The sequence below is a fragment of the Lissotriton vulgaris genome, chromosome 2_2 (genome assembly GCF_964263255.1).
Source record: "Lissotriton vulgaris chromosome 2_2, aLisVul1.2, whole genome shotgun sequence".
Lineage (NCBI taxonomy): Eukaryota > Metazoa > Chordata > Amphibia > Caudata > Salamandridae > Lissotriton > Lissotriton vulgaris.
In genome coordinates this window covers 309,543,900-309,558,510 of record NC_141688.1, presented here as the reverse complement: position 1 = coordinate 309,558,510, position 14,611 = coordinate 309,543,900, and the positions used below count along the sequence as shown (strand labels likewise).

The 14,611-nt window shown below is 44.0% G+C and overlaps 1 protein-coding gene across 1 annotated transcript in view; it reads right to left on the bottom strand.

Moving 5' to 3' along the window:
* Positions 1-14,611, bottom strand: part of CRY2 (cryptochrome circadian regulator 2) — a 211,587-nt gene that overhangs the window by 28,380 nt on the left and 168,596 nt on the right. The window contains exon 10 of the mRNA XM_086959640.1: positions 9,132-9,215. Within this exon, the coding sequence (XP_086815766.1) occupies positions 9,132-9,215 (84 nt within the window). The remainder of the gene's footprint in view (positions 1-9,131; positions 9,216-14,611) is intronic.

Here is a 14,611-nt window from a genome sequence, read left to right as displayed (position 1 = left end):
TCTGTTTTCTGGACCTGTGCTTCCTCCCTTAATTTGACAGTAGTAAGTCCCTTGGTACCTACCCAATTGGCTATTGGTGAACGCATGTAAGTCTCTAGTATATGGTATTAAGGTACCCAGGGCATAGGTACAGCAGGGGTCTCCCATAGGCTGAAGCATATATTATGCCACCCATGAGAGACCAATCCAACTGTGACTAGAGGCCACCATTGCAACCTGTGTAAGCTAGTTTCCTTATATCCGAGATCACTGCACTTAAAACCTATAAGTCACACCTAAGGCAGGCCTTTCAATTCTGAAGGCAGGGTGCTAGGTTATAAGTGTGAGGGGGCCCTGCATTAGAAGACACCCCCTACAAACCCCAGAGTCAATCCTCAGGCTTTGTGAGTACGGCCAACCATTTTGATACATATAGTGGACATGCGTCACTATGTGACAGCAAACTATAGATTGGCTGTGCCTAAACTGGGATTGTTTGGGGTCAGACATGTTGTAATCATAATCCAACGGCGTTATCGGTGTTGGAGGTATGATGCCATGCACCAGGGGGCTCCTCCGGGAAGCCCTTGGTGCTCTGGGTAACAGCTTTCCAGGAAATACCAGCAAGCTAGTGCTGCTGCCAACCTCGGCCAAGATTCTGCCCTCCTGTTGCTGAGCTGAGCTCGAGCAAGGGAAGGCAGGAAAATAGGTTTCCTGTCACAGGGAGGTGTGACAATCTGCCAGACAGGACTTAGTGTATTGGACTGGGGTGGGGGCACTTGCTAGCGCCACCAGACTGGTTTAAGGACACATTTGATGCCCTCCTGGCATATGTCAGTTTGAGCCAGTTCAGGGAACCCTTGGCTCCTGCTCTAGTGTGAAAACTGGACAAAGGACATAGGAGTATACTCCCCTCTGTCCAGCCCCTTCTCCGTGAGGAACCCTTGAATCGTCCCCACCCGTTCCCTAAAGTACTTAAGGACTTACCTGTGGGTGGCTCATCAGATTTGTTGTGGGACATGATTCAAACTCGAAACCACTTCAACTTCATCCTTGTGGGCACCTTAGACATCGCCTGGAACCGAGACTGCACCAAGGAAGACTCCCGCTGCTCCTAGTCTCACTGTTTTGCAAGTCTTCTTCATCCTCTGTGCCTGTGCTTTATCCAAGTTCCTCTCTAGGCCTGTATGCATCAAATACACCCTAACAAATCTCCCTGGGAGTAAAGGAGTCACTGAAGGCACTGCAGTGAAGCTGACCGGTTTGCTGCTTCTGACATCCCATGGACTCTGCAAGGCATAGTCATCCCACTCTGTGTCTGGATCTGGAATTGTGATGGTGCCCTGGTCGTCATCAGAGGTGTCATCCTGAACGGGAGGCACAATAGATGGTGCATCCTGAGCCACAAGCATTGGCTGAGGTGGTGGCAATTGAGGTCGAGCAGGAGGAACAGCAGTAATTGGCACCACAACTAGAACTGGAAGTTGTGTTGCGAATCTCCTCCTATGTAATTGTAATTGTAAGATAGTTTTTATAGAGCGCATACTATCGCTCCAAGGAGCATCTTGGCGCTGTAGTCCGTAGCCTAGAATGGTGGGCCGGTAGACACTACTCACATCAATTTCATAGTACCTGAGTACTATAGTACCCTATAGTACTAAAGCATAGTTTGCAAGTCCGCTGGTAAGGAGGAAGGCATAGAGACCATCTCCTGCAGATAGTCCTCTTGATAATCGGAGGAAGGATCATATGGTTGTTCCTCCACGTATTCCCCCTCAGAATCTGTGTCCTGACAATTGACGTGTAATTAAGAAGAGCTATTAGCATAGGAAAACGGTCCATCATCCTCTTCAGATCCCTCTTCTTCGAGGAGGAGTGCAGGAGGTAGAGGAGTCACCCTCCTGGGGGAAGTCATCTCAGGCGTAATTTGGCACTTTCTGAGGGAAATAGTAATTTTTTCCAGCGTGGACCGTCGACGACGATGAGAGAGTCGTTGACGAAGAAATGGACGCCGGTGTCGCAGCCGTTGCTGAGACCGTTGTCACTCCATCAGTGGTAGCCGTCGCCACCCTCGTCATCAACATGCTCGTCGACGTCGACATTGTCGACACCATCGACGACGACACAGCCACCACCGGCGTCGAAGTCGTCGACGCGGAACTATTAAGTGTCAGCGCCGGAGATGATAAAATCACAGTCGAAGAGCCCGTTGACGGAGCCAGAGATGAAGGAGAAGACTGTACCTTTGATGATTTCGTCGACGGAGTCATTGATAGCGTCATCGACGATTGAACCTTCTTCACAGATTTTACCTCAGAAGAGAGTGAGGAGGGCTTTTTGAAAGTTTTGGAGCCGCTGGAGGAGAAGCTGGAGGAACAGAGCTGGATTTCCTCTCAGATAGTACTCCTTTTGACAGTCCTTCCCTCTCCTTTACACCTCAGTGAGGAGATTCGCCAGGACTACGCCTTCAGACCTATGAGAGGTCTTTTTTAAGGCCTTACCAGGAAGTTTTTCAGAAGGTGAAGGAGAAACTCTACCCCTTTTTACAACTTCTGAAAGTTGTAGCAGAGGATGCCTCATCACTATCACTGGAGACTGGTTCCTTCCTTGACTTGAGCTTCTGGGGCCAGGTCAAAAGATGCCCCTCACAGTCTCGCAGAGTCTTCGTTGAAAAAGTGCGCATATTTTACAGTCTGCTGCCTTATGGTATGGGTACAGACAGTAAATACAATCCTTGTGCTTGTCCTTCACATATAACCTCTTTTAAGCACAAGTAGCACAGGCTTTAAAGAGGGCCTTTTTCTCCTTCTCAGACATCCTGAAGCAGTTTTTGAAGAAAAGCAGGTGAAAAAACTGTAGAATTAACGTTTACAGGAAAAAAATGAGCAGAGCTCAGTAGAGATCCCTTGCACAACGTGCGGTAGAAAATCTGAGGTTCTGAGCTTCTCTCAGGGGCTTCTAAGGGGTGAGGCTAATCTGATTGGTTGTTCACTTTGTTTGGTCTTTTTTACAAAAAGAGCTGGATAGGTTGCAAAACAAGAATGGGCCTAGGCCTAGTTTCTGTTTTGGTAATAGTTTCCATTGCTATTTTATGTATACCGGGGACTCCCATTCTGACGACGGGGAATGATACAAGCTTGGGAATACATGAAAGTATCAATGCTGGAGTAAATAAAATTACAACAACCCTACATGCATGGAAGCTATGCCCCAAAGGCAGCTGAATAACATTGAGTCCGAAGACAACAGTCAACTGTAGGACAGAAGTACATGATCCCTCAAGGGTGAAATGAGCTGGCGATAACAAATATCCTGTAGATCACTGTTCCCTACATCAGTAAGGAAGTCTTAAAAAAAACCTGTCCTAAGAAATCCAGAAAGGAGAACTTTCAGGACAATAGCATTTTAACCCCCAAAGTTAAGTGAGCCCTTGAACAAGAATGACAAGGACTAACATAATGCCATGTAACCTGCATTCTCTACATAAGTAAACAAATATCTCAAGAAACCCTAACCTAAGAACTCCAGAAAGGAAGGGCTTCAGGGAACATTTCCGTTGAAACCAAGAAGAATAATTCATTCACTGCAAGGTAGGGCAAACAATCCAAGTAGCAAGGTAGATAAACATAATAGTCCACCTTTGCAACAGGAACATGTTTTAGCCAAATTGACCACCCGAAGGTACAAATAATGTATAGTGCCTGTAGAAACAGAAAGATGACAATTAACAGATATGAATCTGTCATAAAATCGAACAATTATGTCCAGATCTATATCTCTGTGTTCCACACATGCATATAGACCCTAATCCAAACTTACAGAGAAGAGAGATGAAATCACTTCTCACAATACATTTTTTTATGTAATACTTTTTATTACATAGCAGAATCATAACTCCACATATGTAAACCTATGTGCAACATCCTTATATATACTCTGTATACACACATGGATACACAGAACTGAAAAATCAGCCATCTAGAATACCATACAATATAGTATCAAGAGAGATGGCACCCTCAACGAAACAACGTGGGTGACTTGGCATCAAGATAATGTTGCCTTCCAAAAGTACCCTAACAGGGTAGTATTACCCAATTAAACTCTCCATGAAACTGTCACCTTGTCATTAGCAAGCACTTACAACAACAATTGGCCTAGAGAGTCAAGATGAATAAAATATGCCAAGTCCCTGAAAATTTCCCAAAATGGGAACTCAGTTGGAATTACTGTCCACAAGACATATGAGCCGTGATCTAATCTGGCCTTAAAGGGCCATATAAAAATAATTAGTTCTCTAAGAAAAATGAAACACCAGATCATAACCTCACATTATCACCCCCTAAAATGTTATAAGGAACCGGACATGACAAATATTTCATAGAGAAAGGAAATATCCCCAGGGAGACGGAGAACACCCAACCTCCAGACAGGAATGTATGGCTATTAATAGTACAATGCTAAGGAATATGGGTAAAAATAAAAAAATATATAAAAATGAAGAAACATCCAAAAACGAACCTTCTCCTCTGAAAAACATAAATCTTTCCAACCATGTAAGACATGGCTGTAAACACCTTAAGGTAACTAATCAGACACTTCATCTCAGATATTGCTCGGAGCAGAGACAATGATGTTCCATCAGAATAAACATCACCTCTAACAATTGAGGAAACAAAGACTATAAGTATTCAGAAGAATACACAGACAACTTGAGCTTGCCACACATAATGACTTCAGCAAAGAGGAGCACACACTCATGGAACAATGGCCATGTGCAGGTAAGGAACTCAACACATGTCATAATCTCCTCACCATGGAACATAACCAAAAACGTATCCAACACAAAAGCAAACCGTCCACTACCTGAAAGCAATGAAAAGTGCATTCTGCTAAAGTAGCAAAAAGAAATGTGTTGGGCAAACCACAGACCAAAATTACACTGAAATGGAAATTCAGAGTATTATCAAAAAAACAAGTAAACACTCCATATACAAGGCCTCACATTTGCATAAGTAAAATGTCTCCATAAGAAATACTGCAAGTCAACAGTAAGGCATACATGCATAGCTAAATGCTTCAAAAGGAGCATGTGAAAAGGTAAACGTCCCAACCAGAAACATCACCTGTAAATCAACTCTTGATCAAGAAGCCATTATCAGAGGAAAAAAGAAAAAGAAGATACCTCTGGTATCCTTATACCACTTAAACTGTTAAGTACTGAAATAATAACATCTGCACTCGGCAGTAACACCAATAACAACAACAACAAAGGAGTTTATAAAGCGCCTGGTGACGCCATCACGGCGTGTCCCCGCGCTGTGGAAAGAAGTCAGGTGCATAGTAGGGAGTTACAGGGAAAACAGGTGAGTTTTTAAGCTTTTCCTGAAGGCAGTCTCTGAGTCCGCTAGTCTGATCTCCATAGGGAGAGCATTCCATTCCCTGGCGGCCATAACCCGAAAAGAGCGCCACCCATTCTGGCCTTCCTAATACGAGGTACTGTGAGCAAGCCAGTTCCCCTGGAGCGAAGAGTTCTATTGGGCTCATAGGGAGTGGCTAAGTCATTCATATAGGAAGGAGCTTTTTGGGAGATGATCCTATGGCACATTAGTAGTGCTTTGAAGAGAATTCTCTTTTTTATGGGTAGCCAGTGGAGGGTATCTAGAGCAGGTTTGGATGGAGCTCTCTTGGGAAGTCTAAGGACTAGACGTGCTGCTGTGTTCTGCAGGACTTGAAGTCTCCTGATGTTATTTTGCGATGTTCCGAGCAGAAGCACATTCCCATAGTCTATTCTAGAAGTCACGAGCGCCTGTGTCATAGTGCGCCTTGCTTCAAGAGGGAGGAGATCCAGGGTACGGTTAAGGGTCTTCAAGACCCCATAGCATTTACCGACCACCCTGTTCACGTGGCAGTCGTAGGAGAGTTTAGGGTCAACCCATATCCCCAGATTTTTGGCTGCTTCACAGGGGGTGGGTAGCGGCCCCAGACATGAAGGCCACCACTCCTTGGTCCAGCTCGAATCCCTACCTCCCATAACAAGAACCTCTGTTTTCGAGCCATTAAGCTTCAGGCAGTGTTGGGTCATCCAACCTGCCAGAGCTTGCATGCAGGATTTAAAGTTGTCTGGAGAGACAGAGGGGCTTGGGATAGGGAGATGAGAAGTTGGGTATCGTCGGCATATGAGACTAATTCAATGCCGAACGATTGAACCACTTCAGCCAGAGGGGCCATATACAGGTTGAACAGGGTGGGGCTCAGGGCAGAGCCCTGAGGCACCCCCTGTTCCAAGGCAATGCTGTCAGAGAGAAAAGCACCTCTCTGAACCTGAAAGCAGCGGCTGGTGAGAAAAGCCTTTAGCCAGCCCAATGCTTCCTGGGTGACCCCGGCTTTGTTCAGACACTGTAGCAAGATGGAGTGTGCTACAGTGTCGAACGCCGCACTCAGGTCCAGCATTATAAGTGCCATGGTCTGTCCTGCATCTACACCTGCCCGTAGGGTTTCTGTCGCTCTCAGTAGGGCGGTTTCGGTAGAATAACCTGTCCTGAATCCTGATTGGGAGCTGTGAAAAGCACCATTTGATTCGAGATGGGCCATAAGTTGGTTATTAGCTATTTTCTCAGCCACCTTCGCTAAGTAAGGTAGCAGCGAGATGGGCCGAAGGTTTTCCAGAGTGTCCTGACTGATGTTGGGTTTTTTCTTTATCGGCAGCACAATAGCTTTTTTCCATTCCATAGGGAGGGTGGCCGTAGAGAGTCAGGTGTATTTAAAAGATGGACAGGTCAATGCCCCAATAAAGTTAATACTTTTGAGAAATAAACAACCAATAACACCTATGCAACCCAAGTACAGGGTCAAAATTAAAGATCATATAACAGAGAAAGAGTAATTAAGACTCTGGATCACTTCTCTGATCACTGAAGCATCTCAATGCTGAATCGGCCTAAGCCTGCACAACCTTTGAAAAGCCTGAAGTTCTTAACCATGCATGACCCCAGAGCATCATCGAAGAGGCCACCATCTCTAATCAAGTTTTGACATCCGGACGAAGGCTATTCGGAAGCGATGGCAGCATAGTCTGCAAGGTGTCACAGAGAGCTTGGGAAAAGCGTCCCAGAACACAAGACGTATTGGTAGACCTTAAAACAGAACTAGCAGAAACAAAGAGTACTTGCCACATGCAACTTGACTCCTAGAGTGCCTGTTTAATGGAATTTTAGGTGAAGAATCCATATCTTGAAAGGATACAGCTATCTGAACCACCAGGCTATGAGTTGTAGGATGTCTGAGGAGACAAACTGGATCTCCTGGAGCAGGCAGATGCCTGCAAGATATAGTGCGGTTCACTGAGACCCCCTGTATCCCAAGTACTCCACAATATGTCGAACAGGGACATCAATCAGAAGGTTGGTCGACTTCTTCACCGTAGGCAGTCCAAAACTGCATCCACTCTCGTCAACACATCTTAGTAGGAGGAACTTTCCTCAGTAGAGAGACTAGGAGGTGAAAGTAGCACAGGCTAGAGAAAACTCCAGCCCACAAGCCTAACCATGGGCAGATATCAAATTATCTTCCACTTGCCATGGAATACTTTCAGATATGGGCTAAATAGAACCAGACTCCCTTGCATCACCTGACACAAGGCGGCTCCCAGAAATCTCACTCTGAGAAGGAAGTAAAAATGCCACATTCCCTACAATTTACTCTACTGATTTTTCACCCGGCACTGATCGACATCGAGAAGGCATTGCTTCGACTTCGATAGGAGGAGGAGGAGAGACTTCGATCGGCACCACCAACATCAATGTCGGAGTCAGCTGATCGATAATGGACGCCGAAGGTGGAGTATCCGAAGGGTTGTGCACCGGCGCTGACCCATAGACTCAAATGACAAAACCAACACTGAAGACAAACTCACTGGTGTGGCTCCCCTCACCACCTTGAGAGTTATATTATTCCCTCATCTGGGCCAGCGATGCCACAGCTATCGGACAGACGGGGCAACACGAGGTAGAGTCACCAATGGCCTCCTTAACTGGGGAGCTGGAGGAGTCGAGGGAGACAGAATTTCCACGTGGTGAAGTCGGTGGGGGTTGTGACTTCAAATGCCCGTGCTTACTCTAGGACGTTTGTGATGTACGACGTCCTGGAACGGCCCCACAAACGGACATCAGCATGAGATGAAAACCAAGGCAATAAAGTCTCTGAGGACCGTGGTAGACATGCCACCAGTAACTTCACACGCTGTTTCTTGGGAACCTTTGGCTTCAGTCTCTGGCTAGAGCCGTAATCATCAGAGTTGTGGTATTCACCCAAACACCACAAACAAACGGTATGCGGGTCTGTAACTGACATTTGTCGAGTACAGGATCCACAAGGCTTAAAGCCTGACGACCTTAGGGAAAGGCACACTGTTCTCACTGACAAAACGATTGAAGTAGGCCAGAAAAAATGGCCTGAGGAACCACTTCTCCAGATCCACGTTGCAGTGCAGAAAAGAAGATACTAACATCTGCATGCTGGAGGGGTCTTATATGATTCCACTGACGTCACAACCGGAGTCTACGTCAACAAAGTTGATAGGCGCTTACCCCAGCACACAGAGGGATTGCTGAAAATTTTCCAGAGCCAGTCTAACGCCTTGGGAGAATTCACAAGTTAATTAATCTGCTGCTAGATGTCTCTATCAGATACCCTTTCTAAAGTGGTTCACTCGACATCCTTTAGGGTGTAGAGTATTTTCTAAATATTTTCTGACTGGATTTTTTTTTATTTTACTTCAAAATACCAAGCCCTTGCCCAAAATAGCAGAAACATGGTAAAAAGAGACATGCACAAGAATTGTGTACTTTGTTTGCCAAATTCACATGATCCCAACAGATGTCGTCCCTGCAAGACCCGAGGGTGGGAGGGAGGGGGAGAGAGAGAGAGAGAGAGAGAGAGAGAGAGAGAGAGAGAGAGAGACAGACAGAGAGAGAGAGAGAGCGAGAGAGAGAGAACTATTCAGTACTCATGATTATCAATGGAGATCCTCTGAGAGGGAAGGAACAGATTTATAGCTTGAACAGTCTCAGGACTTTATTTTAGGAATACAAACATATACAATGAGAATCCCTCTAAATGCACACCATTCAACAAAGAAGGATGATACCTACTTGCGTTTAAAGTGTTCCCTTGACCAATGTCTGAGATAGGGGAGCTGAGATCTTCAACACAGGAGGGGACTGAAGCCAATATGCCTGACAGAAATGGCGAAGATGAGGATTAGAAATGCTGCAAACAAATAATTCTCTATGAAAAAAATATCATAGCTCTTAGAAGAAACATTGAAAGGTGAGCTTGCTGAATCTATGTGTTATCTTTGTATGAGCCCAGCATATCTATGTGACAGGTACATACCTTGTGAATACCAGATGCTCCCTTAGTCCTTGTGGATTATGCTCAGACAATCAATGCAATTAAGGAACACGTAGAGTGAAACAGTGAAATATTTTAAACAAACAGTAATCCATCTGGCAATGGTCACACATGCAGCAGGTCATGTTGTCTCCAGAAAGCACAAATAGTTGATTGGTTGCCTGCATTACCGTTCTATAGAGATTCTTAAAAGTTGGATGTAGAATACTGGGGCACCAATTTACTCATTCACATTGAGTACTGACAGATTATTTGGGACAAAGATGGAATGAACCCTTAGCAGCATCATGTCTTCTGGAACACATTATATGGTTCTGAAATGCATACAGAGGGCAGCTTGCTTATGCACATGGCTGAAGTTATAGCCACTGGAGGAGGCAAGCTTAGTATATGGTGAACACGTATTTAAGTGAAGAACCTTGAACTAAGCCAGACAACCCTTATGTTGAGTTTTGTGGTCTTAGACAACCATAGAAAGCTCTCTAAGTGGTAGTGTGGAGAGCAGCCTTCAGGCTTAGTCCAGACGGAGTGTTAAGCAGCGTGTTTTACCAGAATTAATCATGTAGTGTAGGTAAAATAAAAAATAACCACACATTGTAATTATAAAAATTGTTATATTTATCAAACACACTCACTGACACATTGGAATAGCTCCTACCCAGAGATATCAACACAATACACATAATATTTAAAATGTAAAACAGGTAAGTTAGTACAAATACACAGTAGTCTCAAGAGGGAGACCAAACCATGTGCTAAAGAAGTGGAATGCAAACTGCGACCAAAGTCATGACTTGGACCATAAGACTCAGAAGAGCTGGGGACAGAAGTAGTGACCCAGGGTATGTATGTACCCAGGAATCCCACAGAGGCTGTGTGCAGAGTGGAAACACAGCTGTGTACTAAATGCAAGTCAATGGGAAAGTTGCAGTTGCAGTTGTTTAGAAGAAGGACCCTTCCCACTTGACCCTGAAAAAACCCAGTGGAAGATGGAAGGTTGGAGTGTCACCCCACCCGCAAAAACCCCAGGAACCAGAATACCTATGTATTAAATGGCTGACAGCACCTACAAGCCTTTAGAATCGACTCCTGGGTAGGGGGTGCCATGCCCATGCAGGGCACCCTCACACTTATACCCTAGCACCCTGCCTTCAGGATTGTAAGGCCTGCCTTAGGGGTGACTTATAGGCTATCAGTGCAGTGACCTCAGATATAAGGAAACTTATATCTGTTGTAAGTGGTGCTGGCATCAACTTACACAAGCTGCAATAGTGGGTCTGCAGTCACATATTGAGTGGTCTCTCATGGGTGGCATAATACATGCTGCAGCCCATGGGTGACCCCTGGTGTATCTATGCCCTGGGTACTTCAGTACCATATACTAGGGATTTAGTAGGGTACACCGGTAGGCAATTGTGAAGGTACCAAATTACTTACCATAACAAACTTAGGGAGGAAGCACAATGGCTGGGGTCCTTATCAGCAGGATCCCAGTCAGACTAGTGAGAAAACAGAATAACACCAGCAACAAGTGGTGGTAACCATGAAAGCAGATCCCACTATCCCAAAGCCACTAATAAAATATTCTTCCACAGGGAACTGTAGTATAATAGAAAGGCAAAGGAATGACAGACGTTTGCATCAGTATGCTTATGACTCGTTGTATCAGGTCGGAGAAAATAGGTCAACAGGCTTGTCATATGAGTTTTTATGACCTCATGTAAGGGTTCACCTTTAGTCGTTCTCCTACCAGTCCTAACCTATCTCTGCGGGTGGCAAATAAACCCCGTTAGTTTTCAACATATAAACAGGGAAGGAATTTGCTCATTCTCAACGCTGTGCCAAAGGTTTACCAGTTTTCATTGTAATTTGCTTCTTCAATGGTGGTCGAAAAGAGGGGCAGAAAGAGAAGAGCCATTCCCTTCACGTGATTCCCTTCATTTTTGTTTAGGGAAACAAGGACGAGTATTGCATTATTTCTACATTACATAGTAAGAAGTCAAGAAAGGTGCAACATATTAAAGCCCGACTCTGTTTAGTACTACTTATCTATAACTGCAATAAGAAATCCAGTAATATTTTGAATACGGATTCATATCCTTAAAATTATTCCAGATTGAAGGAATGGCATGGCATGGCTGCGAACAAAAATATCTGCACCGTAGTTGAGCTCCGCCGTAGTCAGAGCATAACCCCACAATCTGTCCATTAATCCAAGAGTTGTGCACTGAGCCGTCCCAAATAAATAGAATGTCATCAATAAATCTGTTTCACTTTATCACATTCTCAAAAAACTGAGCAGAATCATTGAAGATATGGGTCTCCTTAAATTGTCCCACATAAAGGCATGCCAGACTAGGGGCACAAGTGGATCCCATGCTGGTCCCCTTACGCTGGAGATAAATATCCTCTTTAAAGAGGAACAAATTGTGTTTCAGGCCCAACTCAGTACATGCCAGAATAAAATCGGCATGGGTACCTCTGCGGTAAAGTGGAGCAGATTCCTTGATGACATTCTATTTATTTGGGAAGGCACTACTGACCGTTTGGAGGGATTTTTGCAGTGGTTAAACCTTGGGGATGCTAACCTTAAATTTTCATCAGAGTATAGCAATCAGAGTGTGAATTTTATAGATTTAAAAACCAAAGAGATGAGTGGGAAATTGGAGGTTGAATTGTTCTCCAAACCCACAGACAAGAACACTCTGTGGTACTACTCAAGCTTTCACCCTAAAGCATAAAAGGACAACATCCCCTTTGGGCAGTGTCTCCGGTTGAGGAGGAACTGTTCCTCTCTTAATGATTTTCACAAACATTCTGAGCTTTTAAAATCAAAACTTAAGGATAGCGGCTACTCTAGGAAACTCATCTCACATTCTTTTAAGCGCCTATTTTTATAATCGGGAAAGTATGTTAACAGACAGAGCTATGAATAAACCAAGGTAGGATGAGAAACAAAAACTAGTATTGTAAGTCAATACTCCTGCGTGAGTAATAAAATTAAAAACATAATAAACTCTAACTGGAGCATTCTGAATGACACTGTTTCTTGAGGTTAATGTTAATGTTAATGTTATTTTGGTATTTATAAAGCGCAAACTATCGCTCCGAAAGGAGCATCCTGGCGCTATAGAGAGGGGAGGTCAACAGAAGTGAGATCTATTTGGCAGCAAGCACATAAGCATCTGACAGATTAAAAAGCCGGGTTTTAAGTTGGTTGCGAAAAGGCGCTTCCTGATCAAGTAGCCTTAGCTCCTTTGGCATCCCATTCCATGCCCTAGGGACAGACCCCTTTTTGCTTTTAAGCGCAATAATAACCTGATGAGAGAACTATCAATTCAATTTCAACGCTTTATTCGATTTTCACATGTTAAAAATCATAAAAGCAATTCATACAAAAAATATATCTATACAATCCAACAAGTATAAATAACGTTTAGATTAAAAAGAGTATTAAATCAATTACAGTGGTTCAATCGAATAGTTAGTGAGAGAACTCGTACAAATGTACAGAGAGGGCCCAAAACTGTATCAACAAAACGTGATGGGCACTCAAGCCATGGGTAACTACAAGTGCAGCAACTGCAGCATGTGCGCTCGGTGTATAAGAGAGAGGAAGGAGTGGACTTATAATAAACGCACCTTGACCTCGAAAACATTAAATAATTGTAGAAGCAAGAACGTAGTATATCTGCTCCTTTGCCCATGTAACCTGGGATAAGTTGGTGAGACATCCAGAGAACTACGCACACGGCTAGGGGAGCATAAATCTGCCATTAAAAATCAGAAAGAAAGTGCCCCATTGGTCAATCACTTCTTGAAGGAAAGCCATACCCTTGTGGAGTTCAGGTGGTTTATCATAGAAAAAATACAAGGCAATAAGAGATTAGGGGATCTGACACTAAACCGCAAGAGCCGCGAACAATGGTATATTTCAATCTTAGACACCATTCGCACAGGTTTGAACAGAAAGGAGGGCTGGATGAGATCAAAAGAGTAAAAGTGGTGTTGAGATTAGGTTTGTGGACAAGTATTGATGGGTCCTTGTGTACCCGCTGTTTGTTGACACACTCTGTACCCACAACATAATTCCCAGATAGGGGAGGATATTATAAGTAGCCACTGGATACGATACTACTTTTCGTTAACTCGAGAATAAGGCATCCTTTAATCACATAGTTATTTTTAGGGAGAATGATGTAAGTCTAACAATATGCCCTAAGGAGCCCCTCTATAAATTTAACTTGAGGCATTGAATGTGGAAGAATGTTGACATCCCGGCCTTTCTCCAATCGCTAACCTCTACCTGTCCTTCACTTGATCTGGACATAGAGAAATTAGAAGAGGTCTTTTCCGAATGGCTACTTCAGGCAGCTGAAGTTCATGCTCCCTGTGTTAACTTCTCCCGCTCTCGCCCCAATGATGCTCACAGGTGGTTTACACCTCACCTTAAAACCCTCAAACTTAAGGTTCGTCAAATGGAGCGCAAGTGGCGCGTATCCTATTTAGAACATGACAGAGCCAACTTTCGTAAGGCCCGCAGGGATTACCAAAATCTCATTCTAAAATGCAAAACTAACTATTTTTCAAATAAAATTCTCAAGGCCCAAAACAAGTCAAAAGAGCTGTTCAATATTGTGGAAAATCTCAGCTCTAGCGACAGAACTTCTCTTCCGATGGTTCCTACCCAAGAGCTTTGTAACACACTTAACTCTTTTTTCTTTGATAAAATTTGTACTATCAAGCAAAGTATTCCCATTACTCAGCCCCCTCTTTTGTTTGCTGACACCTTGTACAACCCTGCCACCTTAGACTCCTATCCCCTCATAGATAATATCAAGTTACTCAAACTATTAACCAAAGTTAAAACTGGCTCCCCTGATGACATTTGCCCCCCTCACATCTTGAAAGAAGTGGGCACCAATCTTCCTGGGTGCTTACTTTCTTTATTGAATGGGTCACTTGTACAGGGCAAAGTTCCATGCAACCTGAAAAAAGCTCTTCTCGTTCCCCTCATAAAAAAGGCAGGAGCTAACCCGCTAGATCCCATCAATTATAGACCCATATCGTTGCTGCCATACTGTGCCAAACTGCTGGAGTCACATGTTTGTGAAATTATCTCCAGCTTTTTGGAAAAATCTGAGTATTTGGCACCGAATCAAGCAGGGCTCCGTCCTTGCCACTCCACCGAGGCGGTCATCCTTTCGGTGCTAAATAC